We start from the raw sequence: 26,530 nt of genomic DNA, 5'->3' as shown, positions 1-26,530 counted from the left end.
ATTGATATGCTCGTTCCATTTTTGTTAATAGGAAGATTTCTACATTTGGGGAAGGTAACTTGCTTATTGCTCTCGTCTTTGTCGAAAATTCAAGGTCAATATAAATGCCTGGTAACTGACTGCAAAATCTGTGCGTGTTTGTGCAATGTGTTGCAAACAATATTGGGAGAGGAGGCCTGACTCAATACTTTCAGACATTGCAGTGCAGCCCCAGAAGCAGAGGGGTGCTGCTACAGTATTGGAGTCCTCCAGCCGCCAGCGGCGTAAATGAGTCGCTCTGCTCCGGCCAGGAGGAACAGCGTGCGTGACCTTGTGGCGCCCGCCTTCCGGTTCGGCGGAAGTAAAACACTCAGCTTGGGCTGCGCCGTCGTTGTGTTGTTTACGGATGGATTTAAACAGAAAAGACCGGTAAAAAAAATAACATCAACAGCGCCGCACAGGCCGGCTTGGGGACTCGGAGAGTCACCGTGAGTAACAGGCACAGAACTGAAGTGTGTGTGTGGCGCAGGGAGGTGCATTATTGTGAATGTAACACAATAACATGTGCACTTACAGAAGCTCTAGTTTAAATATCACAGCAGCACTTAAAACAACTTGTAATGCATGTAACATTGCAACGTATGCAAATACATAAGTTTATTGTGTATATGCATTAAATATGTTGAATACACCTATAGCCTCTGTATCACAGCAACATTTACGGATGCAGATTTCCTGTATAAATCATAGCAATCTATATTAGCACTGTATTAGCGTGAATATAACTAGATGTAAATGTATGATCTGTACAGTAATGTACAGAAGAGCAGCTGCTAAATTGTGGGTTAATCCTGGTGTGTAAATATATATAAAACAGTGTACACATTACAGCATGCAAAATAGTAATATAAGAATTATTTGTGTCTGTTGTATTGTATAACAGTGACTAACAATGAATAGAGTTATGGCAACATTAGTCTTGTGTTAGTGTTTAAAAATTGCTTCAAATGTATAAACTTTGCAACATATAACAATGGTATAACAATATATTACCTTATAATGTATAAGACATGGTGAAATGTATGTAAAGGCAACACTCTTAATGAATATTAGTACAATATTACAACATTCAAAAAACATAAGAGTTATAGTTTGTGCTTCAGCAGTAGAGCCAAATGTATAAGCTATTTTGCATATATCAGGAGATCCTTCCAAAGGAAATACTGCCATCTATGAACAGTTATTAGATATACAGTGATCATGATTTCAAATAGTTTTGCTTGATACCATGCAAGGTTGTTTTACTTTTCAATATATTTAGCAAGAGAATTACTTTAGGTCGTATTGACAAAATGATATATCTGTGGTGTTATCTGTCAAAGCAGTGTGCATTAAAGTATATTCCTGTCGTTTTTTTTTGTGGGTGCTTGCTGTGTACCAATTTGCTGCCATGTTTCCTAAATTGTAACAGTGTCTACACTCAGAACTTATTGTTTGTAAGCTTTTTTGGGATATCCTGGGGTTGTGAAAGGTTTTTTAAAGAAATAAGTTTTAAAGACTTTTCAAAGTTTATCAAAATCTTCTAATGCTTTTATTTGAACAGAAAGGACATTAAAGCCAAATAAAAACTGAAAGAACTGTGGATGCTGTAAATCGGGCAAAATAGAAATTGCTGGAAAAGCTGGGCAGGTCAGGCAGGATCTGTGGAGAGAAAGCAGAGTTAACTTTTCAGGTTGATACATCAAAGCCAATCAATCAGATTGCTTTTGTTTTGACCCATTACATTTGAGTAGTCCTGTTTCTTCACAAATTTCAGCATGTACAGACTCAAAATCCATAAGAATCACAAAATTTATCCCTTAAGTTATCTGTTATATATTAGGAGAATTTCTACTTGCTTTTCTGTTAAACTTTCTGCAGCCTGATGATTAGACAATGCCTTCTTAGTGAAACTTTGACACATTAGCCGATTTTAACCTGAATTACCCATGAGAAGATGGTGGTGGAGGATCATCTTGAACTACTATGGTCTGTGAGATGAAGGTGCACTTACATTACAGTTAGCCAGTAAGTTCCAGGCACTTGACCCAGTGATGATGAAAGAATGGCAATATATTTTCAAAGATGGTGTGGATGTGGAAGGGGATTTGCCATGCTCCAGCAACCCATGTCCGCCTGGGCAGTAGAGTTGAAGATTTGGAAGGTTCTGTTAATTGTACTCGTTTTGAGAGAGATACACATGCACCATTACAGCTTGCTTTACCCTGGAGAGCTATGCAGAAAATAAGAGATAACGAGGTATGGAACTGGGTGAACACAGCAGGCCTGCCAGCATCAGAGGAGCAGGAAAGCTGACGTTTCGGGTTTGGAGAGACAGATAATGGGAACTGCAGATGCTGGAGAATCCAAGATAACAAAGTGTGGGGCTGGCTGAACACAGCAGCATCTTAGGAGCACAAAAGCTGACGTTTCGGGCCTAGACCCTTCATGAGAAAAGGGGGATGGGGAGAGGGTTCTGAAATAAATAGGGAGAGGTGGACTGAAGATGGATAGAGGAGAAGATAGGTGGAGACGAGAGTATGGGTGGGGAGGTAGGGAGGGGATAGGTCAGTACAGGGGGGATGGACAAGTCAAGGGGGCGGGATGAGGTTATTAGGTCGGGAATGGAGGTGTGGCTTGAGGTGGGAGGAAGGGATAGGTGAGAGGAAGAACAGGTTTGGCAGGTGGGGACGAGCTGGTTTTGGGATGCAGTGGGGGGAGGGGAGATTTTGAAGCTGGTGAAATTCATATTGATACCATTTGGCTGCAGGGTTCCGAAGCGGAATACGAGTTGCTGTTCCTGCAACCTACGGGTAGCATCATTATGGCACTGCAGGAGGCCAGGAAGGACATGTCATTTACGGAATGGGAGGGGGAGCCGAAATGGTTCGTGACTGGCAGGTGCAGTTATTTACTGCGAACCGAGCGTAGGTGTTCTGCAAAGTGGTCCCCAAGCCTCCGCTTGGTTTCCCCAATGTAGAGGAAGCGACAACTGGTACAGCGGATGTAGTATACTACATTGGCGGATGTGCAGGTGAACATCTGCTTGATGTGCAAAGTCATCTTGGGGCCTGGGATGGGGGTGAGGGATGTGGTGTGGGGGCAGCTGTAGCACTTCCTGCAGTTGCAGGGGAAAGTGCCGGGTTTGGAGGGGAGTGTGGCGCGGACAGGGGAGTCACTGAGAGCGTGGTCTCTCTGGAAGGTAGACAAGGGTGGGGTGGAAAAAATGCCTATAGTGGTGGGGTTGGATTGTAGATGGCGGAAGTGTCGGAAGATGATGCGTTGTATCCGGAGGTTGGTGGGGTGGTATGTGAGGACTAGGGGGATTTTCTTGGGGTGGTTATTGCGAGGATGGAGTGTGAGGGTTGAGGTGTGGGAAATGCAGGAGACACGGTCGAGGGCGTTCTTGACCACGGTGGGGGGGGGATGTTGTGGCCCTTGAACGAGGACATCTGGGATGTGCGGGAGTGGAATGCCTCATCCTTGGAGCAGATGCGGCGGAGGCAAAGGTATTGGAAATAGGGGATGGAATTTTTGCAGGTGGGTGGGAGGAGGTGTGTTCCAGGTAGCTGTGGGTGTCAGTGGACTTGAAATGGACATCGGTTTGTGGGTGGTTGCACCCTTCTTCAGAAGGGTTTTCTGAAGAAGGGTCCAGATCCGAAATGTCAACTTTCCTACTCCTCCTTTGATGCTGCCTGGCCTGCCTGTTTATCCAGCTCTACACTTTATTATCTCAGATTCTCCAGCATCTGCAGTTCCTACTATCTCTATGCAGAAAATAGTGCTTTTCCTGGCATTGGATGTTCTTTTTTCCACTGACAAATTGCTTATGGATTTGCAGCCACTATGTTGATAACTGTATTGTATAGGAATTTTCTTTCTCTTTTAGTTTTGGATGAATTTCATAAGCCATTTAACATTTTAAAAGACCAATCATAACAAGTTATTGTGAAATTTAATTCGCTCTGTCTTGATGTTAACACTCATTTCCACTTGTTTCAATGAGGCTGAGTGGTTTTAGCAGTTTGACAGAATGGGAAGACCAGAAGGTTTAATTTCGTCTGAATGCAAAATTGTCACAAGGAGGCAACTTTTCCACCCAGCAGCACAGGCATTTGGCTGTATAGTAGCATAAGCAATGAGAGAATAAATTGGCTACAGACAAAGAGTAGAGTCTTTAAGGTGTACAGATCCATACCTAAAGCAAGCCTTGAAAAGAATGAACAGTTCAAGAAACAGCACACTCTGAAGGAAAATTAGAGGGAGCATTGTACACCAAATAGAGTCATACAGCATGGAAATAGACCCTTCAGTACAATCTATCTACACTGACCAAGTTTCCCAAACTAAACTAAACTAAACCATTTGCCTGTGGTTGACCCATATCCTTCTAAACTTCCCTATACATGCATCTGTCCAACTGTTCAGTAAATTTATATATTTTTTTGAGAAGTACTATAGCATATTATTATTCACCAATGGAAGGTTATGGGTCAAAATATTAAGTTGTAAACCTTTATTATTAGTAAGAATCCACTTGTAGGCCTTTTTGACGTACTTGAAAAGAGTGTTCCAAATGTAATTATTTGGACTTGTGTAATGATGTTCTTTATCTTTCCAGGTTAAAGTTCAATAAAATTTAACCAATAAGTAATAATGAAGCTTGTTTTTAAATTCTCCTTCCAGACATTTTATTGTAAATCCAGCTATTCCAGATCCTATTCAATTGAGTGTGTTCACAAGTGATGGACGGTGCACCAGACGTTGGGTAAGTTCAATAGGTAGTGGAAATATCAGGGCAATTGCTAGTCTAATTATGTGTGAAATCTTATTCCATTTGTTTATCACTTCCCTACCACTAAATATTGAGAAGACAGACGTGATTGTTTACATTTAATATCACAAAGCCCATCTCTCTTCCTGGCAATTGTCTGAGGCTGAACAAGACTAATCACAGACTTTATATTTTGTTCACAACTGTGCCATCACTAAGACCATCTCCATAATTCTGCCCTTTCTCAGCTTATCTGTTACTGAAACATAGACTATGCCCTTCTTACCTCCAGACTTAACTATTTTAGTGTGCCTTTGGCAAAAGTTGCACTTTCTACTTTTCACGAGCTTGAGGTTGCTCAAACCATTGTTCTCTGTACCCTAACGTCTTGAGTTCCACTCACCAAACTCCCTGTGCACATTGACCTGCACTGACTACTAGTTAAGTAAAGTCTCAGTTTTGAAGTTCTCATCTTTGTTTTCAGATTCCTTCATGCGTTGCTATCTCTGTAATCTTCAACCCTACTGCATCAATTTCTACCCGTTTCCAGCTGTGGTCCACCATATATATCTCGACATATTTGATTTTTAATTCCTTCACCATCATTAACCGTGGCTACATCATGCCTAAATTCTGGAATTCCTTCTCTGAATTCCAGCACCTTTGTTTCCTCCGCAGAGTTCTTGTTGAAAACATATGTATTTGACCAAACAAACAGTCGATTTCGTCTGACCAAAGCTTTTCTTTAAGTGGCACATTGCCAAATTTTGTTCTGTAATAATGTTTAATCTTGATGTTTTTATTACATTAAACCACTCCAGTTGCAAGTTTCTGTTATTATCTGTGATGGTTATGTATTCTGATATTCTATTTCATGGTTTTTGCTGTATTCCCACAATAACCAAGTTTTAGTGATTCCACATCAGATGTATTTGCTAAACAAAAAACTCTTTCTTTGAAAGATGGCTTGTAAATCTACTTCTTTGCTCAAGATTGTTGTCACTGTCTCCTAAGACCCTTGTTTGTCTGTCAGTTTTATTATCTGATTATATAAATATAAAGTATTGTTGACACATACTGTCTAGTCTGAGTGTTCTAATATTTTCTGATACTTTGTAAAAGGCCTGCTTTGTAAGTTAGTTTCTTTTCAAGTGAACAAGGAAGCTATTTCCTGGGACAGTTACTCCATAAATTTGTTGGTTTGACCTCAAATAAACAAGTCTATACACTTCCTCAAACATAGCAGACTTCTCTTAATTTACTCTCTATGAATTACCGATTTCCCTGTGAAAATGAGTAGCCTGAAAATTGACTTGTTATTCTTTTTAGTCTTACGTTTTATATTACAAGAATGTTTTATTATTGTCTTTGTCAAACTTTTTAAGTGTTTCACAAACATTTGATTTTTGTTTTAATGAGGAATCTGTGAATATGCTAGTGGTGTCTTTGTAATAGTTTACTTTGATCTAATTTAAAAGAAACATTGAATTGATTGCACCGATGTTGGAAGTTTTCATTGACTCCTGAGATCTATATACTTCTAAAAAGTAAATGTGGCAAGTGATGTTAAATTGATTGCATGGTTGAATTAGTGTCTTGATGTTATGTTTACTAAGACAGCAGCCAGATGTTGCTGTTTGGGAGGTGCATGAGCTGAAAAGTGAAACAGTATCGTGATCAGGAAATAAGTCCAATCCGTGTGAACACTTCCTTTATTTGGAGTTCAACTATCTTTTTTTATTTGTGGATATTTTCTAATGACCCTGTTTAGAGACATTAAGACACATCTCTGGAAGAGGATTTCTGGATTTCAGCTATTTTGATTGCACCATAAGTAAGTGGCCACATACCCTCAGCCCAGCAGCACTGCAAATTTTAACTCCAGCATTCAAAGAGTAACTCCCTTGTTCTTTGTGAAAGAAACTTTGGTGTGTTTCTAATAAGATACCAATAGTGAAATGGGAATAAAGCCTACTATCTCTGGGAATAAAACCGTTCGGTTTTATGATATAATCGTTTCCTTATCCGTTTTATACCCTTGATCAGTCATTTCTTGACGTGTGTGGCCACTTAGATTCCAATTTTTATTCCTTTTTCTAAATAATACGTAAAATATGTTTTGTTTTGTGACATAAACAAATAAGTTTAAAAAGGCCGTTTATGCTGTCCATAAAGAGACAGTTAGAAAGTGGAGCTTATTTCAATTTTTGACATTGCAACATTCTTTTAATGTGGCACTATATTTCTTAATCATTCGCTGAATTTGAAAGCGTACTGTATTTTTAGATGCTCTACTACTCCAGGATCACCACAAGGAGTAAAACAGGATGAAGGTGAATCAGCCAAAGGCCACAATACCTACAATGGAGCGCAGAAAAATGAAAAGCAAGGTGAAAAGACAACTGAGGAGGCAAGTAATGCTATTTGATGGAAATCTCAATCTAACTGCTGTTTTGGTATCACCTTGTTTTCTTGTTTTTGGTTCAATTGCAAACCTCAATTTTCTAGCTTTCAACCTCATCCCTGTCCTGTCAGTGGGCTGCTTATACCTTTTCAGCACATTGACCACAAGATGAACACATGATCACTTACTTATACCATCACTAAGGCTGCCTATGTCTACTCTGTAACATTGCCTGACTTCACTCCTTACTCATTGTAGCTGTTGTGGAAATCTTTACTCATATCCTCATTTCCCTGGATTTGACGTGTATTTGGTAAGGCAAGGACATATTAGCAATAGTCAATATGAGTTCCTGTACGGGAAGTCATGTCTCACTAAGTTGATTGAGTTTTTTGAAGAAATAACAAAGGAGATTGTTGAGGACAGAGCAGCGGATGTGCTCTGTATGGACTTTAGTAAGGCCTTCAACAAGGATCCACATGGTAGACCGGTTTTAAGATCCAACCACATGGAATACAGGAAGAACTAGCCATTTGGATACAGAACTGGCTCGGAGGTAGGAGACAGAAGATGGTGGTGGCGGGTTGCTTTTTAGACTGGAGACCTGTGACCAGCAGTGAGCTGCAAGGATCAGTACTGGTTCCACTGCTTTTCATCATCTGTACAAATGATTTGGATGTGAATATAGACATGGGTAGTAAGTTCGCAGATTACACCAAAATTGGAGGTATAGTGGACAGAGAAGAAGGTTACCTCAGAATAGAGCTGGGTCTTGATCAGATGGGCCTATAGGCCAAGGAGTGACAGATGGAATTTAATTTAGATAAATGTGAGGTAATGAATTTTGGAAAAGCAAATCAGGACAGGACTTGTACACTTAATGGTAAGGTCCTGTGGACTGTTACTGAACGAAGAGGCCTTGGAGTGCAGATGCATAGTTCCTTGAAAGTTAAGTTGCAAGGAGACAAGATAATGAAAAAGGCATTTAGTATGCTTGCCTTTGTTAGTCAGTGCTTTGACTATAGGAGCTGGAAGTTCATGTTGCGGATATACAGTATATTGTTTTGGTCACTTTCAGAGTACTGTGTTCAGCTCCGGCCTCTGCCATAGGAAGGGTGTTGTGAAACTTGAAAGGGTTCAGAAATGATTTACGAGGATGTTGCTAGGGTTGAGCTGTAGGGAGAGGCTGAATAGGCTGGGGCTATTTTCCCTAGAGTTTTGGAGGCTGAGGGGTGATCTTAAAGGTTTACAATGAGTGGTATGGATAGGGTGAATAGACTGGGGTGGGGGAGTCCAAAACTAGAAGACATAGGTTTAAGGTGAGAGGGTAAAGATTTAAAAGGAACTTAAGGGGCAACATTTTCATATAGAGGATGGTGCATGTATGTATAGAATGAGCTGCCAGAGGAAGTGTTGGAGACTGATACAACTACAACATTTAAAAGACTTCTAAATGGATATATGAATATGAAGGATTTAGAGGGAAATGGGCCAAATGCTGGCAAATGAGACTAAATTATTTCGGAAATCAGGTCAGCATGGACAATTTAGATTGAAGAGTCTGCTTTCATGCTGTACGGTTCTATGACTATTCCAATGTGCTTCTGGCTGGTTTCCTAAATTCTACCCATCATGAACTTCTTTTGAAGAAGAGTCCCGACCCGAAATGTCAGCTTTCCTGCTGCGTTCCTCCAACTCCACGCTGTGTTATTACAAACTTCTTGCTGTATTGTTCTGTCACTCTGTCTTCAACTACTCCATCCTTGCAATTCTCATGATTTTTGAATTGTACTTGCTCCACCCTTTGGTACATATGCCCCAACTTCTGCAATTCCTTCCTTATACCTCTCCTCCTCGCTACCTTATTTTCCTCATTTAAGACATTCCTTAAAAAATACTTGCTTGATCAAACTTTTCTCAATGTAACCTAATAGCGTCTTATGTGACTTGTTCTTAGACTTTTTTTTAATATTGCTTCTATTGATTTAGATCATAGATCATAGAACATTACAGCACAGTACAGGCCCTTCAGCCCTCGATGTTGTGCCGACCTGCCATACCAATCTCAAGCCCATCTAACCTACGCTATTCCATGTATGTCCATTTGTTTATCCAATGACGACTTAAATGTACCCAAAGTTGGTGAATCTACTACCGTTGCAGGCAAAGCGTTCCATTCCCTTACTACTCTCTGAGTAAAGAAACTACCTCTGACATCTGTCCTATATCTTCCACCCGTCAATTTAAAGCTATGCCCCCTCGTGCTTGCCGTCAGCATCCTAGGAAAAAGGCTCTCCCTATCCACCCTATCTAACCCTCTGATTTTCTTATATGTCTCAATTAAGTCACCTCTCAACCTTCTCTCTAATGAAAACAGCCTCAAGTCCCTCAGCCTTTCCTCGTAAGACCTTCCCTCCATACCAGGCAACATCCTAGTAAATCTCCTCTGCATCCTTTCCAAAGCCTTCACATCCTTCTTATAATGCGGTGACCAGAACTGTACGCAATACTCCAAGTGCGGCCACACCAAGGTTTTGTACTGCTGCAGCATAACCTCTTGGTTCCTGAACTCAATCCCTCTGTTAATAAAAGCTAAAACACTGTATGCCTTCTTAACAGCCCTGTCAACCTGGGTGGCAACTTTCAAGGATCTGTGTACAGGGACACCGAGATCTCTCTGCTCATCTACACTACCAAGAATCTTACCATTAGCCCAGTACTTTGCATTCTGGTTAATCCTACTAAAGTGCATCACCTCACACTTGTCCGCATTAAACTCCATTTGCCACCTCTCAGCCCAGCTCTGCAGCTTATCTATGTCTCTCTGTAACCTACAACATCCTTCATCACTATCCACAACTCCACCGACCTTAGTGTCGTCTGCTAATTTACTAACCCATCCTTCTGTGCCCTCATCCAGGTCAGTTATAATAAAAATGACAAACAGCAGTGGACCCAACACCGACCCTTGCGATACACCACTAGTAACTGGACTCCAGGATGAACGTTTCCCATCAACCACCACCCTCTGTCTTCTTTCAGCAAGCCAGTTTCTGACCCAAATGGCTATATCTCTCATAATCCCATTCCATACATTTTGTACAATAGCCTACTGTGGGGAACCTTATTGAAAGCCTTGCTGAAATCCATGTACACCACATCAACCGGTTTACTCTCATATACCTGTTTGGTCACCTTCTCAGTAAGGTTTGTGAAGCATGACCTACCCTTCACGATTTGCCTTGGAATTTTTCATCAAGTTAAGAGTGTTCTGTGAATATAAGGTGTTTTTGTTTTCTTTGTTCTGTTTTTGCACACATGCTTTTCCAGCTCTGTTCATAGAGTACAGAGTCACACACAGATCGGATCACAGTGATGATAGTTTCACTTTCAACCAAACGGGTTAACCTGTCTGATGGATTCAGCCTCAACAGGCAACATCACAGCCTATCAGGCCAGCGTTGCATGATTTTTTTTTTAGCAAAGGTTCACTTGCTCCCAACGTAAGATAAAACAGTGGGCGTTTTCCACAGTTGGTGTTGTCTTGATCTGAAACTAAATGCAGACTGTTGCGTTTTCTCTAATAATCATTTTCTGGTTTCATTTAGCTCAGGAAAGGTTTTACTGTTTTAATGCCAGTACGTAAATTAGAGTTAGGTCACTGTTTTCATTATGTAGATACTTTAATTACCTCTAGTTGCTATGTTCCCTGTTCAAACCAGCGAGCTGTTCTCAACCATTCTTATGGTGAGTGGCTTTCGAGTAAACTGGTTGCTAAGCATTAAAGAGACGAATGAACAGTTCTTGCTGCCATCTCACAGAGAAGATGTCACATGGGTGGACTTGGAAACAATTCCTTTTTCTACAGCTGCTTTTTTTAATATCTATTAATTAAAAGTATTCTTGATTTTGTAAGCAATAATGCAGCTTGGAAAAATCCTCACACTAAACGTAGCTGTCTAGATTTAAAAGTAGTAAATAATTAATGGGTTTTGGTAGATGAGTCTTATGGTTGATGAATAGGTTCTGTCGCTTCCTGAATATGCAATTTTTCTATTCTTCTGAGAGGATGCCAAACTAATTGGAAAAGCATACGTCACCCATCGAGGTTTGCACCGTGTTTGACCCCCATGTGTTCCAGCTTGATATTGAAAAACAATCATGCTGCTCTGCTGTTTTCTGCCTGTTTTCCTGTGTCTGCTTCAAATGTTGAAAAAACTTGCCCTTTAAAAGAAGCATCAACCTGCCCCTCAACCGTTCTGAATGATGAATCATGTCTTGAGACTCCGCAGAGCACTGAATTGGTACGCAAACCTGTCAGTTTAATTTAACTCTGAAGGATTGATGCAGTGACCAGCTCATTGCTTTGACTGTTTCAGGGGCCAAAGTACAAGCTTAGATAGTCATAACATTATGGATGCACAACAGAAATCATCTGTTCAAAGTTCAGCCTAAGGTTACCAGATTCTCTTCAAAGGACCATCAGCAAAGGAAATGTAGTTTTTGTTCCTTGAGGGCTTAGAGATTGGAGTTAAAAGCAATTAGTGAGAGTGTATAAAAATGTCTGGCTCTGATGGCGTACAGCCATTTTTAACAGGATGTTTTGAAGGCTTGATCCCAACACGGAATGGAAAAAATGGATAATAGATATTTGCTGCTTTTTGAAGAAGTTCTATGATTTTTATGCTTCTTTGGAAAATTTATCTGTGGGAACCTGAAATGTGCACTCATTCCTTTGGCATGGCTATGAACAGAAATACTTAACCTAGTGAGTTGACAATATATTTGTAGTGAATTCAGTTAATTCAGGTACTATACTTTTTTGTCAAAAATCAACTTGAAGATGAACGATTGACAGCTTGATTAATGTTTCCCTTAGGCAACTTCAGTTGAAAATTCATACTGTTATTTGTAGAATTCCATTCTAAGCATAAAATACCAAAGAAGCAAATACTTAAATCATATTTTAAGCTAACAATTCAAACATGTTTTTCCATCCTTGGCAGCAGCGTGTGACTAAGAAGAGAGGCTGGCCAAAGGGCAAAAAACGTAAAAAAAACATACCCAATGGTCCCAAAGCTCCACTGACAGGCTATATGCGGTTTTTGAATGAACGGCGTGAACAATTGCGGGCGCAGCAACCAGATTTACCTTTTCCAGAAATCACCAAAACTTTGGGCAGTGAATGGAGCAAACTTCCACCTGAAGATAAACAGGTTTGTGGCATTTAGTGCATCATCTGACTCTAGCACCATTAAAAGGGGACAGCTGGCTTGGAAGTGTTAAAGGCAAGCCATGGTTGACGAAATTTGAGTAAATTCTTTGAACAAGTATTAGAGAGGGTTGATGAAGGCAGTGTAGTAGGTGTGGACTTTCAAGAAGCTTTTGATAAAATACTTCATAATAGGTTTGGAAAATAGATGAACAATCTATTGAATAGACAGTGGTTACTTGGGTGTGTATTGGCTAAGGAATAGGAGGTTTGAGAGTAGTGTTGACTGATGAATGGCGAGTTGAAAAGCATCCAATCTATTACTTTTGTTATGGTTGTGGGTTCTGAATGAAGTTACAACATTTGTTTTTTTTTTAAAATCCCGTTGTCTTAACATCAGAGTGGTTTCCTAATTATTTAATGGATCATACCGCAAATGAACCAAGACTTGGCAATGACAGCATTTATTACAGATCCTTACTTATTCTTGAGAAACTGCTGTAGAAATCCACACCTTCAAACAGTTTGGATCTGTTATTTCAGAGAGACAGACAAGATAGCATATTTATTTTTCTAGTAAGTGAATATTTCAGAGGCATAGGCTTATGCTTCAGAGATGTGTGTTTAAATCTTATCGTGACAGTTGGGTAATTCTAAATTAACTTTACGAAATTGATGTTGAATAAGAGAGTAATGTAAGTGGTGTATTAGCCCAAGCATCATGAGTGATAGAGGTACATACAACCCATTCGAACCCGGCAGTTCTCCTTGCTGCCATAAATGGTCATATTGTTCCACAGATTATTTGAAAAACAGCTGACATAATCGTAAGCTTCAGCCAGTATTCAGACTTCTGTAACTTCATACCTGGGAATTCATGGGCAGACCTAGCCTACCAGATACGGCATCATAATGGGATATATTTTGGAGTAAGTGGTGTTTAAAAGTCTTGCATTGTCTGTAGACTCCATAAGACAAAGTGGCTACCAGCCAAACTGGCCAAAGAAACATCCTGCCTGATGAAATAGAACTTCTCCATGTTGAATACCACTTGAAATTAGGGTTGAGCATGGTTGGATCTATATTGCTGTTTATTTATCGACACTGGGTCAAAAATCTGGATCCCTTTCCAAAAATGGTGTGGGATGAACTTAGATCACTGGTTCAGAACATGACCTACCACCTTTGCAAGGCCAGTTAAGAATGGGCAATAAATTCTCACGTAGCCAGCAATGGACAAGCTCTGAATTCAACAGAAATATCATCTGAAAGCATGACGTCTTGATCCTTCTTTGTGGAGTTTACTGCTGGCTCTACCACATATCCATAGCCCCTGTGTTGTCACATTGCTTGATTGCTGCATACACAGGGCTGGATGCCAATTTCCTTCAGTTGAAATCACCAATTCCATTCTGGCCATCCACTTGGACATTGAAAGACTGTTAGCAAGTTTGGCATAAGATTTGAGCGGAGTTTCGAACCCTTGAAAACCTTCCATCAAAAAAAAACCACTTTCACATCTACCTCATTGTTTGTTTTTCTCCACCCTACCTTTGCTTGCTGCTAGAAACTTCATTGCTTTAATTGCCCTTACATTTAAACACCACAGTGCTCTTCAGGTTAACCTGTAATTTTCCACTGTCCATGAACTTGAGCACATCCAAAAATCTACTGCTACTATCCTAACTTGCACCAAGCCCCATTCATTCAACCGTTGTATAGGTTGACCTACGTTGCTTATTGTCCATCATGAATTAATTACAAAAATTCTTGTGTTTAATTATTTTCTACCTTTGCTCTTCCTTGTTTTTCATGATCTACACCAGTCCTGCTCTCCTTCAATTCTTGCTTTTTGTAACGTGTCTGTTTTCTAGTCTCTCGTTCCTCCTCTCCCTCCCTCTCTCTTTATGGTAGTTTGCATTCAGCTTGGTTGAACAACAAATAATTTATGGCAGATGTATTTTTTCTGCACTTATTGCTCAACCTGTGCATTCAACAGTGTTTCAAATTGCTTTGATGTTTTCCAATTACTTATGGGTTAAAAGCAACAATTCCCAGATATGAGATCACAGGAACTCTTGAATGTATGTTTGAAAATTTTTTAATTTTTGTTTTTAAGTGCTACCTTGATGAAGCTGAGCGGGCAAAACAGCAATACATAAAAGAACTGCAGGAGTATCAGAAAACTGAAGCTTATAAAATGAGCAGAATTGCTGTCCAAGAAAAGAAATTGAGGAAAGGTACCCTGCCTTTTCATATATCATCAATATAATATACAACTGCAAAATATTTATTTGTTTAAGAACTAGATTGTGAGTAGTATACTAAAAATAGCTGTTTACTGACGTGAATCTTTTCATTGTATGTCAGATGGCAAAGAAAAAAACCCTAAGGTACAGTAAGAACACTGGTGGAAAATTTTCACTGTTCCTTCATCGTTGTGTGTTTCTCACTTAGCTTGTATTCTGTTTGTTTCCCAGATTCCACTCATTCATTGTCAAATGGCATGCATGCTGAGGTAAGAGCTTTTAAAATTTCTTTCTTTCTTATGACATGGCTCATTTGGATTACTAAAAAAAATGTTAACTCTATTTCAAAGTGTTTTAGTCAACAGAGGGTTCTTTTTCTGCTTATGGTATTTACACATTTTCAAAAAATAAAAATCCTCGAATGAACTTGGGGAAATTATCACTGCCTGCCAATCTAGTGGGGTACACACCAAAAGCTGCACTTAGTATGGACAACTGTCACCAGATTACAATGGGGATAGGCAGCTGCTTTGTCACATGTGCTGTTCTTGACTCCTGTACTACGGAAACCTGACTCCAGATGGCTCTGTAACACACGTTAATTTTACCCAAAAACAAAGTGCCCAAACTTGAATTTTTTTAAGCATTTTCATGAATTTGAATAAATGTAACCTTTCTTTAGCCTGACCACACAGAATGGTGTCTATGAATTAAACTGTCCGAATTTTCATAAAAGTTGAGGGGATTTCCAGCCAAGCCAAAGTAGTATCGGGGTCCCAATTCCAGAGGCTCTGTTCCTGCCAAACTTTGAAGCCACCATTTTTGCTGGAGGGACTCTACATATGCAAAATTATAACTGCTTTAATTCAGACCTAGTTTTTATTAGTGAGGTAACTAAAAGCACAGCTTGTGTGCACTACACTCCTTGAGGAATAAAATCAAACCTTAATGGAGATATTTGAAGAGAAAGGTTACCCTTTTGGAGAAGTCCAGGAATACCTGAAAGAGCCTCCTGGAGTATTAGGTATGAAGGTGGGTAAAATGTGGTTAACCTACTGGAGCTGTCAAGCAAAGAGATTTGAATATTATATTTTTTCTGATAAGTAAAATGGTAGATAAATCCATGGACCTGATAAGGTGTTTCCAAGAATTTTGTGGGAAGCAAGGGAAGAGATTGCTGGGCCTCTTGCTGAGATGTTAGCATCATCGATAGCCATGGGTCAGGTGCCGGAAGACTGGAGGTTGGCTAATGTGATGGTTATTATTTAAGATAGATTGTAAGCAAAAGCCAGGGAATTACAATAGAATGATGAGCCTTATGTCATTAGTGGGTAGGTTGTTGGAAGGGATTCTGAAGAACAAGATTTATGGGCACTTGGACAGGCATAGACTGATTACGGATAGCCAGCATGGCTTTGTGTTTGGAAGATCATGTCTTACTAATATGATTGAATAGTTTTTGAAAAGGTACCAAAGAAGATTGATGAAGGCAGAGCACTAAATGTATTCTATATAGACTTCAGCAAAGTGACAAGCTTCTGTATGGTAAACTGGTTAGATCACATGAGATCCAGGGAGAGCGAGCCATTTGAATACCAAATTGGCTTGAAGGTAGGAGACAGAGGGTGGTGGTAGAGAGTTGTTTTTCAGACTGGAGCCCTGTGACTAGTGGTATGCCACAAGGATCAGTGCTGGGTTCACCGCTTTTTATCGTTTATATAAATATTATGGATATGAATAAAGGAGTTACTGTTAGTAAATTTGCAGATGACACCAAAATTGGTGGTGTAGTGGATAGTGAAGAAGGTTACCTCAGTACAACAGGAGCTTGACCAGATGGACCATTGGGCCAAGGCACGTCAGGTGGAGTTTAATTTGGATAAATGTGACGTGTTGCATTTTACTAAGGCAAATCAGGGTAGGACTTGTACAATTAATGTTAGGGAGTTTTGAGAAGATTTGTAACTCAGGTTGAGTTTCTGGATGTGAGTTTGCTCGGTGAGTTGGAAGGTTAGTTTTCAGACGTTTCATCACTTTTTTATTTGAAAAAATATAATTTATTCATAAGATGTACAAAAAAATAAAACATTTACACACCTACCCAGTAATGCAGATAGCTCTGGGTTACCCAGGGGGTACATACACCAACTAAAGGAAAAAAACAAACAAAGAAGGAAAAAAAACAAAGCAAAGAAAACACCCCGGCAGTCGTCCACCCGCACAGTCCCCGTTGGCCCCCTGACCAGTTGGGGAAGGCGCCAGCTGGGCCCAGTTACCAGATAGGGCCCTTTTTTACCATTCTAGATGAGGGGTTTCATACTGTGGTCTTTCCCCACCGCGCCTTGGCGGCAGTTGCCCCAAGCTTTAGCGCGTCCCGCAGCACGTAGTCCTGGACCTTGGAGTGCGCCAGTCTGCAACACTCGGTCGGGGTCAGTTCTTTCAGCTGGCAGACCAGCAAGTTGCGGGCAGACCAAAGAGCGTCTTTCACCGCATTGATGGTCCTCCAAGCGCAGTTGATGTTGGTCTCGGTGTGCGTCCCAGGAAACAGCCCGTAGAGCACGGAGTCCCGCGTCACAGAGCTGCTCGGGACGAGCCTCGACAAATACCACTGCATCCCCCTCCAGACCTCCTGCGCATAGGCACACTCCAGAAGGAGGTGATCAACAGTCTCGTCCCCCCCGCAGCCACCTCGAGGGCAGCGTGCGGTGGCGCAGAGATTTCGGGCATGCACAAAGGATCTCACTGGCAGAGCCCCTCTCACTGCCAGCCAAGCAATGTCCTTGTGCTTGTTTGAAAACTCTGGCGATGAGGCATTCTGCCAAACGACTTTGGCAGTCTGCGTGGGGAACCACACGACGGGATTCATCCTCTCCTTTTCCCGAAGAGTCCCGAGGATACTACGTGCTGACCATTGCCTGACGGCCTTGTGGTCAAAGGTGTTTCCTTTCAAAAGTTTCTCCACGAAGGACAGGTGGTACTGAATGGCCCAACTACTCGGAGCGTTCCGCGGCAACGAGGCCTGGCCCATCCTTCGCAACACCGGGGACAGGTAGAACCTCAGTAAGTAGTGACACTTGGTGTTTGCTTACTGAGGATCTACGCACCGCTTGATGCAGCCGCACACAAAGGTAGCCGTCAGGGCGAGGGTGGCGTTCAGTACGCCCTTTCCCCCATTTCCCAGGTCTTTGTACATGGTGACCCTGCGGACCCGGTCCATCCTTGACCCCCAAATGAAGTGGAAGATGGCCCGGGTGACCGTAGCGGCGCAGGTCCAGGTAATAGGCTAGGCCTGCGCCACATACAACAGTACCGAAAGCCCCTCGCACCTGACAACCAGGTTCTTACACGCGCTGGAGAGGGACCGGAAGTGTCCACCTGCCCAGCTTCTGCTTCAATTTGGTGATACGCTCCTCCCAAGTCTTAGTGCACACCCCAGCTCCACCAAACCAAACACCCAGCACCTTCAGGTAGTCTGTCCTGACGGTGAAGGAGCAGTCGTCCCAGTTCCCGAAGAACATGACCTCGCTCTTACCCCTATTGACTTTGGCCGCAGATGTCCAATAGTCTACCCACCGACTGACGATCGGTGCAGAAGACGGCGACATCGTCCATGTACAGGGAGGTCTTGACCTGAAGGCCTCCGCTGCCTGGGATAGTCACGCCCTTCAGTCTCACGTCCTTGCTGATGGATGCGGCGAAGGGCTCCACACAGCACACGAACAAGGCAGGAGAGCGCGGGCAGCCCTGCCTGACTCCAGATCTGACAGGAAAACTGATCGATTCCCACCCGTCGATCGAGACTGCGCTAATGATGTTGGTGTAGAGCAGCCGGATCCAATTGCGGATGCCCTCCCCGAACCCCAATTTGGAGAGGACGTCCCTCATGTAAGCATGAGAGACCCTGTCGAAGGCCTTCTCCTGGCCCAGGCTGACGAGGCAGGTGTCCACCCGCCTGTCCTGTACGTAGGCGATCGTATCCCTGATGAGCGTGAGGCTCTCAGCGATCTTCCTGCCCGGCACAGCACAGGTTTGGTCAGGGTGAGTCACCGACCCCAGGACAGACCTGACCCGGTTGACTATGACCTTGGCCAGGATTTTGTAGACCACGTTCAACGGTGAAATGGGATGCCAATTCTTAATTTCTTCCCTCTCCCCCTTCCTCTTGTAAATGAGGGTGATGATGCCCTTCCTCATGGACTTGCACATTTCCCCTGCCCGAAGCGCACTATCGTACACCTCCAGCAGGTCCTGGCTGACCAGGTCCCACAGAGCGGAATACAGCTCGACCGGTAAGCTGTCGCTCCCGGGCGTCCTATTCCTCTCCAAGGACTTAAGGGCTCTGGTCAGCTCGTCCAGGGATGTCAGCCAGTCCAGCCACTCCCTCGTGCCGTCGTCTAAGACCTCCGTGATAGACGACAGGAACGACACGGAGGCCGTGCTGTCCGTGGGCTTCGTGTCGTACAGTCCGGCACAGAAGGATCTGCTGATCCTCAAAATGTCGGGCCGAGACGACGTCACCGAGCCGTCGTCCTCCTTCAGCCGGCTAAGCACAGAGCTCTCTTTGTGCACCTTCTGAAAGAAGAAACGCGAGCATGTCTCGTCCTGCTCCACGGAGCAGACCCTGGACCGGAAGATTATCCTGGAGGCCTCCATGGCGAAGAGCGAGGCTTGCTGGCCCCTCACCTCGCGGAGGTCCTCCGTGACATCGACCCCCCCATCAACTGCAGAAGGAGCAGGTTCTGCACCCTTTTCTGGAGTCACGACAGCTTTCCCCGCCCCTCTCTCGCCTTCCGAACACCCTTGAGGACAAAGAACCTCTTGATGTTCTCCTTCACCGTCTCCCACCAGTCGCCCGGTGACTCAAAGAGGGGTTTCATGGTTCTCCAACCGGCGTACTCCCTCTTAAGCTCCTCGAAGTTCTCTGGGGTCAACAGAGTCATGTTGAGCTTCCACGTCCCCTTGCCGGCTGGCTGGTCGTCCTGTAAGTGACAGTCGGCCAGCAGGAGGCAGTGGTCAGAGAAGAACACCGGCTCGACGCCGGTGGACCTGACCGCGAACGTCCGTGACACAAACAGGAAGTCTATTCTTGAGCGAATAGACCCGTCTGGCCGCGACCAGGTGTACCTCCGCTGCACTCCGCCTGCAGGGGCTCTGAAGACGTCGAGCAGCTTGGCGTCCTTCACCGTGTCCATCAGGAATCTGGACGTGACGTCCAGTTGACTCCCCCCACCCGCTGTCCCCACGCTGGATCTTCCATCTGCATCGATGATGCAGTTGAAGTCTGCCCAGGATGACCGGCCTGGACGTAGCCAGCAGGGGTGGAAGCCGCTGCAGGACGGCCAACCGCTCACTCCATACCGCTGGGGCATACACGTTGATCAGCCTCGAGGGAGCGTTCCTGTAGGTGACGTCAGCCACTAGGAGGCCCCCCCCCCACCAGCTCCTGAACTTGAGAGATGGTGAAGTCGCGCCCCCGCAGCAGAATATCCAGGTCCGAAGGAGCGACAGTCGCTCCCCCCCCCCCCCACCGATCAGATCGAAGGCCCACAGGTCCAGGCGCCGGACCATTTCCCGTACCTGCTGAGGTGCGGTATCCTGCACTCCTGCAGAAACAGGAGGTCCGCCTTGATGGTGGTCAGGTAGGCCAACGTGGATACACATCTTGCGGTGGACTTGACACTGCGCACATTAATGCTCGCAACTCGTACCCCCATTGTGGGCAGTGACCGCAGTACCCTCCCCAAGTCCAAGGTCCAGCCCCTCCATCTGTCCCTTCATGCCCATTGCTCGGGCTAACTGCTGGACGCTCTCCGGGCTGAGGAAACCGTCCGTGTTGCCTTCCGGGTGGCATCCCCCTGTTTGGGGTACGGAGGCAGGAGGGTCCGGCTCTGGGTCAGGCTGGGGACGCGCTGTTTACTCCTTCTGGCCTGGAAGTTCCGGGGGCCCTCCAGTGCCCCAGCGGCACGTGACTGGGTGTCGGAGGGAGCCTCAGGACGCCTCCCGTCACCTGGAAGTGTGGTGCTGCTTTCCTTCTCCCTGGAGATCTTTAGCTTCTGCTTCGGGTGGGCCCCCTCTGAATCCCCCTCGTCAGAGGAGCTCTTATAGCTCCCCTGTAGCTGCCTCTTCCCGCCTGATGGTTGTGGTTCCTGGGCCCGCCGACGCACCTTCCTCCTCGCTTTCCGGACCGTCGTCCACTCCCCTGGGTCACCTGTCGCCACCTCCATCGACTCCGGGTTGTCGGGGGGAGCGGAGCCTGCAGGGGCGCTGTGCTGGCCTCGGGCCCTCCTGCACGACCTGGCCCTCCTGCACATTAGTGGGGTCCTTGCAGGGCCCTGATGCCTTCCTCTCCTCCAGGGGGGCTGGCCCCACATTGCCCCTGGCGGCGACCTGGGCGTAGATGGTGGCCCGGTTCCCTGCAAAGGTTGCAGCTTTTCTCTTGTGAGCAATCCTTTGCAAGGTGTCCCTCCTCCCTGCAGTTCCTGCAGATGGTGGCTTTGCAGTCGGCCGCCACGTGACCTGACCTACCACAGGCATGGCAGACTTTAGGTTGCCCTGCGTAGGTCAGGTAGCCCTTGCTCCCGCCGATCGCGAAGCTGGACGATGGGTGTACGATGTTCCCGTCCGCGCCCATCCTCGGCGTCACCTTGACCTGCCTCTTACTGGTCCAGATGCCAAAGGGGTCCATGATGTCAGTTAGGTCCCCTTCCACCTTCACGTACCTTCCAAGGAAGGTCAGGACATCAACTGCTGGCACATGTGGGTTGTACATGTGTACAGTCACCATACGGCTCCTCTGCGCCGGCATCACAAACAGCGGGACAGCGGTCAATACAGAGAGGGGACCCTCACCTCCTTTCTCCTTGAAAACCTCCAGGAAGCGCTCGCAAAGCTTGGCACTCCTGAAGGTCACATCGTAGAAACCTCCTCCGGGGAAGTCCTGCAGACAGTAAATGTCTGCAGCAGCGAACCCACAACAGTCCAAAAGGACCCTCTTCACGAAGAAAGTGCGGTCCACAGGTGCACCTTCATCCACCTTCTTTACGGAAACGCGGATGGTGTTCCGGACCCCCTGACCTGGGGCACGAGCACTTGCCGCAGCCATCGTTGCAGGTTGGCTGTTCCCCTGAACCAGCGTTAGGCCGAAGCCAGCATTAAGATCCACTGGTTGCAAGGGTGCACAGCCAACCCGACGTCTTCCTTTCACCTCCAACACAGCACTCTCCTCCTCTCGGTCCACAAGAGAGTGGGTCTTTATTTTGTTCCAGATGTAAGCTGGTTCACTGAGCTTGAAGGTTTGTTCCCAGATGTTTCGTCACCATTCTAGGTAACATCAACAGTGTGCCTCCAGTGAAGCGCTGGTGTTATGTCCCGCTTTCTATTTATGTGTTTAGGTTTTCTTGGGTTGGTGATGTCATTTCCTGCGTTGGTGATGTCATTTCCAGTTCTTTTTCTCAGGGGATGGTAGATTGGCTCCAAATCAATGTGTTTGTTGATGGAGTTCCGGTTGGAATGCCATGCTTCTAGGAATTCTCGTGCATGTCTCTGTTTGGCTTGTCCTAGGATGGATGTGTTGTCCCAATCAAAGTGGTGTCCTTCCTTATCTGTATGTAAGGATACGAGTGATAGTGGGTCATGTTGTTTTGAGGCTAGTTGATGTTCATGTATTCTGGTGGCTAGCTTTCTGCCAGTTTGTCCAATGTAGTTTGTGTCACAGTTCTTGCAAGGTATTTTGTAGATGACGTTCGTTTTGCTTGTTGTCTGTAAAGGGTCTTTTAAGTTCATTTTCAGTATTTGGTCCGTATTTGTTGTTTTCCTGTAGACGCTGGTTTGAAGTTCCCCATTGGCTGTTTGCTCTACTGTGACATCTAGGAATGGCAGTTTGTTGTTGTTTTCCTCCTCTTTTGTGAATGTTATGCCAGTAAAGGGTATTATTGATGGTCTTGAAGGTTTCCTCTAATTTGTTTTGTTTAGTGATGACAAAGGTGTCATCCACGTAGCGGACCCAAAGTATGGGTTGGATGCTTGGCAGAGCTGTTTGTTCGAGTCTCTGCATTACTTGCATTATTGAACTTAAAAGACCCTATACAGACAACAAGCAAAACGAACGTCATCTACAAAATACCTTGCAAGAACTGTGACAAACACTACATTGGACGAACAGGCAGAAAGCTAGCCACCAGGATACATGAACATCAACTAGCCACAAAACGAGATGACCCACTATCACTAGTATCCTGTTGCAATAAATGGCAAATTTCCATTTGCCGCCTTAATCATTTGTTGTACCTGCATACTAACCTTTTGAGATTTGTACATCACGTCACCCAGATCATTCTACCCTTCAGTGTTTTGCATTCTCTTTTCATTTTAAAATTATGCCTCTTTCTCCTCCTCTTCAACGAGAACAAATACACATTTTCCCACTTTATACTCAATGTGCCAATTTTTTTGTCTATTTAACTTATTTCTGTCTCTGCGTAGACTACTTGACAAATTGCTTTCCTGGTTATCTTTGTGGCACCAGCAAGTTTAGCAACCACACATTTGATCCCTTTATCTAAGTCATTGAGATGGGCTATACATAGTTGAAGGTCCAGCATTGATCCATGTAGCATTCCATTAGATATATTTTGCCAGCCTGAGAATGACCCATTCATGCCATCTCTCTTGTTTGCTCACCAATCTTCTCCTAATATGTTGCATGCTGCACCATGTATTTTGTGTAGTAACTTTTTATGTAGCGTCTTGTTAGATTAATTCTGAAAGCCCACGTACACCAAATCACAAGTTCCTGTTAATCTATATTGCTTGCATAATGTGAGATTTGAACATTGAAGGCCAAAAATTATGAAGCAGGTATCATTTTTCCCACTGGTATCTGGTCATCACAAAAACTAGGGGAAATCTAAGTTCAACAAGGAAGGATTTACCTGGAATGCAGCCTGTGCATTTGCTTCTCTTCCCCTCAGGGCCACACACACACACACACACCACCAATCAAGACACACTTTTTTGTCCAGAGATGATCCATTCAACTGCTGCAGTAACCATCAGCACCTGAAGCTATAGTTCTCCTGCTCAGTGCCCTCACTCACGATGTCAACTGCTGCTGGAGGATCCATTGCATTTGTGGCTTCCTCAAATAGTTTAGTAAATTATTTACAAATTAGTCAAACGGTAATTTCTTGCAATGAACAAGTTGACTCGCCCTGATTGCTTTGAGATTTTGAAGGTGCTCTATTATACCTACCTTAATAATAAAATCAAGTTATTTCCCACTGACCTTAAGCTAAGATGTTAAATATGCCAATAGTTTTCTGCTTTGTTTCTTCCCTTTTCTTGAGTAGAATAATTGCATTGGTATTTTCAAATCTGATGAGCCCTTTTGGAATATTGAACTTGACATAGTATCTCATCAGCCAGTTATTTTAAAAACCTGGGACAAAGTACAAAGGACACAGGAATTTCAAAGTTTTTTTTAATAATAATTTTATTTTTCCAGTTCCCTTTTCCAGGAATTGTTTTAAGTTTTTCCTTCCAGCACAATTCTTGTGAAGTGGTTTGTATTATGTGTCATGAGGACATGCAAGATATTTATTCAGTTTGTTCTCGCTTTTGTTACTTTCTATTTTAATTTCCCTGACATAATTTAGAAGATCATCGTTCACATTAGTGACTAATTTCCTTTATAACAACCTGTAGAAATTCATACCATCTATTCTTATAATTCTACTTGTTTTGTCAGTCTTTGCTATTTTTTATATTCTGTATAAACTTTTAGCCAGCTGCTAATCTTTAAACTTTCATATCTTTAAGTTTAGCCAGGGGTAGTGCATCCTTCCCCTTTTCTCACAATTTTTATGAAATATATCCTTAAATGTTTGCCACTTTGTCCAAACTGACCTATCCCTGAGCCTAGTTTTCCAGTTCACTTTAGTCAGCTCTGTTTTGATGCCTTCATACATGCCCATATTTAAGTTTGTAGCACTAATCTTTGATACTTCGTTCTCTATCAAACTGACTATGAAATTCACCTGCATTACTGCTTATTCACCTGGGAGTACTTTCATTATAAGGCCATTGTTTAAGCTTGTCCCGTTGAATACAGCCAGGTATGATTAATCTGTTCTCTAGTTGGCTCTTGCTGTTTGCAGCAACTGTTGTAAAAGCACTCTGAACTCAACTTGCAAGCTACCTTTGCCAATCTGATTCCTTCAATCTACGTAAAATCTATATATAGATCAGTTATCGCTGTACTGTGTGTTCCTTACAAATCCTGATTTATTTCTTCCTGTTTACCACGTTTTGCTGGGTGGGTACTGTTACTGGTTACTGCCAATAAGTTCTCTCACAAGTGACATCTTACCATTTTAAAAATATTTCTTATTTTCAATGAAGCTGATTTTACATCTTGATCTTTGGAATAAAGGTAATCTTTCTCTATTGTACTAATGCTATTCTTAATTAATATAGCTACTGCATCCTTTCCTTGTTTCATATCCATCTGAAATTTCCAACTGAGCTAGCTTTCAGATTGAAAAGCAGGTGGAGATGTAAAAATTGTAAATGTGTTCAATATAATAAGCTCTTCAAGTTAATTTGCCTGTTCTTTCCCTTCAGAAGAACGACAATGATCAGCAAGGAAGAATGTCCATGTTTAATATTCCAATATTTACAGAAGAGTTTCTTGATCATAACAAAGGTAGGGAGAATTGACTGACTTAAAATTATTCTTGGGTTATGGTCATATGTTCAGGTACTTGAAGTGAAAAACAATTTTGCATTTCGATGGTACCATGGATGTCAAAAATTGCCATGATGTCATAAGACCATAAGATATAAGAGCAGCATTAGGCTATTTGGCCTATTGAGTCTGCTCCGTCATTCGATTGAGGTTGAGAAACATATCAGCCCATTCTTCTACCTTCTCCCCATAACCTTTGATTCTCTTATTAATCAAGAACCTGTCTATCTTTTGTTTTAAATACACCTCGTGACGCCATACACCACCCCACCCGTCTCCCCAAGCATTTGTGGCAGTGAATTCCTAACACTATTGCACCATCCCCTGGCTGAAGAAATTCTCCCTCATTTCAGTTCTAAAGTATCATTCCTTCGCTCTGAGGCTGTGCCCTTGGGTCTTAGTCTCTCATGAGTTTAAACATCTTCTCCATGTTCACTAGACCTGGGCCCTTCAGTCCTCCCTCCTATTATATATTAGCCCTCTCAATCGGATCTCAATGATTGAATGCACCACAGCAAATAATGAGTGTAAAAGGGACTGAAATATGAGACTGAAAACAGAGGATATGGGGAGGGACAGTTGTAAAGCTAGAGGAGTTAGCACACTGGAGACCATTGAAGCATTGAAAGGATTTATACATAAGAGAGAGAGAGATTGTAGCCAGGGGCTTGTAGAGGGATCCTTGCTTTTCCTCTTTTGAATATTCTCATAAACCACTTTGAATATTCCACTTTGAATTACCCCTGCCAAACCTTTGCAGTTGGAACTGCTGAAAAGAATTTCTGCTAAATGGAATTATCAGCATGAGCTGCTGTCTTGCTGTCATATCACTTAATGCTTCTCAGTGTTTAAATTTGTAGCTGCTTCAGTTCTGAAAAGTAATGAAATAACAAAAGTTATTTCTTTAAGGGGGGAATTAAAATCTAAATCTGGGTCTGCAGGAGACAATTTCAAAATTTTCATGTGAGAATAAACTTGTATGAATTGTACAATGAGAGGAGGACTGTAGAAATTCAGAAGCACATAGAAAAGTTGGTGGAGCGAGCAGGTAGGTAGCAAATGAGTATCATTGCAGAGGAGTTTGCGCCAATGCATTTTGGAAGGAAGAACATTGATTGGCAATATAAAA

At 43.3% G+C, this 26,530-nt stretch overlaps 1 protein-coding gene across 3 annotated transcripts in view; it reads left to right on the top strand.

Moving 5' to 3' along the window:
* The first annotated feature begins 300 nt into the window (after positions 1-300).
* LOC125450936 (SWI/SNF-related matrix-associated actin-dependent regulator of chromatin subfamily E member 1-related-like) overlaps positions 301-26,530 on the top strand; it is a 48,266-nt gene continuing 22,036 nt past the window's right edge. The window contains exons 1-7 of one of the 3 annotated variants that reach the window (XM_048527409.2): positions 301-467; positions 4,705-4,786; positions 7,079-7,202; positions 12,206-12,412; positions 14,528-14,648; positions 14,889-14,926; positions 25,278-25,359. In XM_048527409.2, the coding sequence (XP_048383366.1) occupies positions 4,764-4,786; positions 7,079-7,202; positions 12,206-12,412; positions 14,528-14,648; positions 14,889-14,926; positions 25,278-25,359 (595 nt within the window). In that variant the 5' untranslated portion in view covers positions 301-467; positions 4,705-4,763. Of the gene's footprint in view, positions 468-4,704; positions 4,787-7,078; positions 7,203-12,202; positions 12,413-14,527; positions 14,649-14,888; positions 14,927-25,277; positions 25,360-26,530 lie in introns of all 3 variants that reach the window. The other 2 variants (XM_048527410.2, XM_048527408.2) reach the window with 2 other exon arrangements.

The sequence above is a fragment of the Stegostoma tigrinum genome, chromosome 3 (assembly GCF_030684315.1).
Source record: "Stegostoma tigrinum isolate sSteTig4 chromosome 3, sSteTig4.hap1, whole genome shotgun sequence".
Taxonomy (NCBI): Eukaryota; Metazoa; Chordata; class Chondrichthyes; order Orectolobiformes; family Stegostomatidae; genus Stegostoma; species Stegostoma tigrinum.
This window is presented reverse-complemented; position numbering and strand designations above follow the sequence as displayed.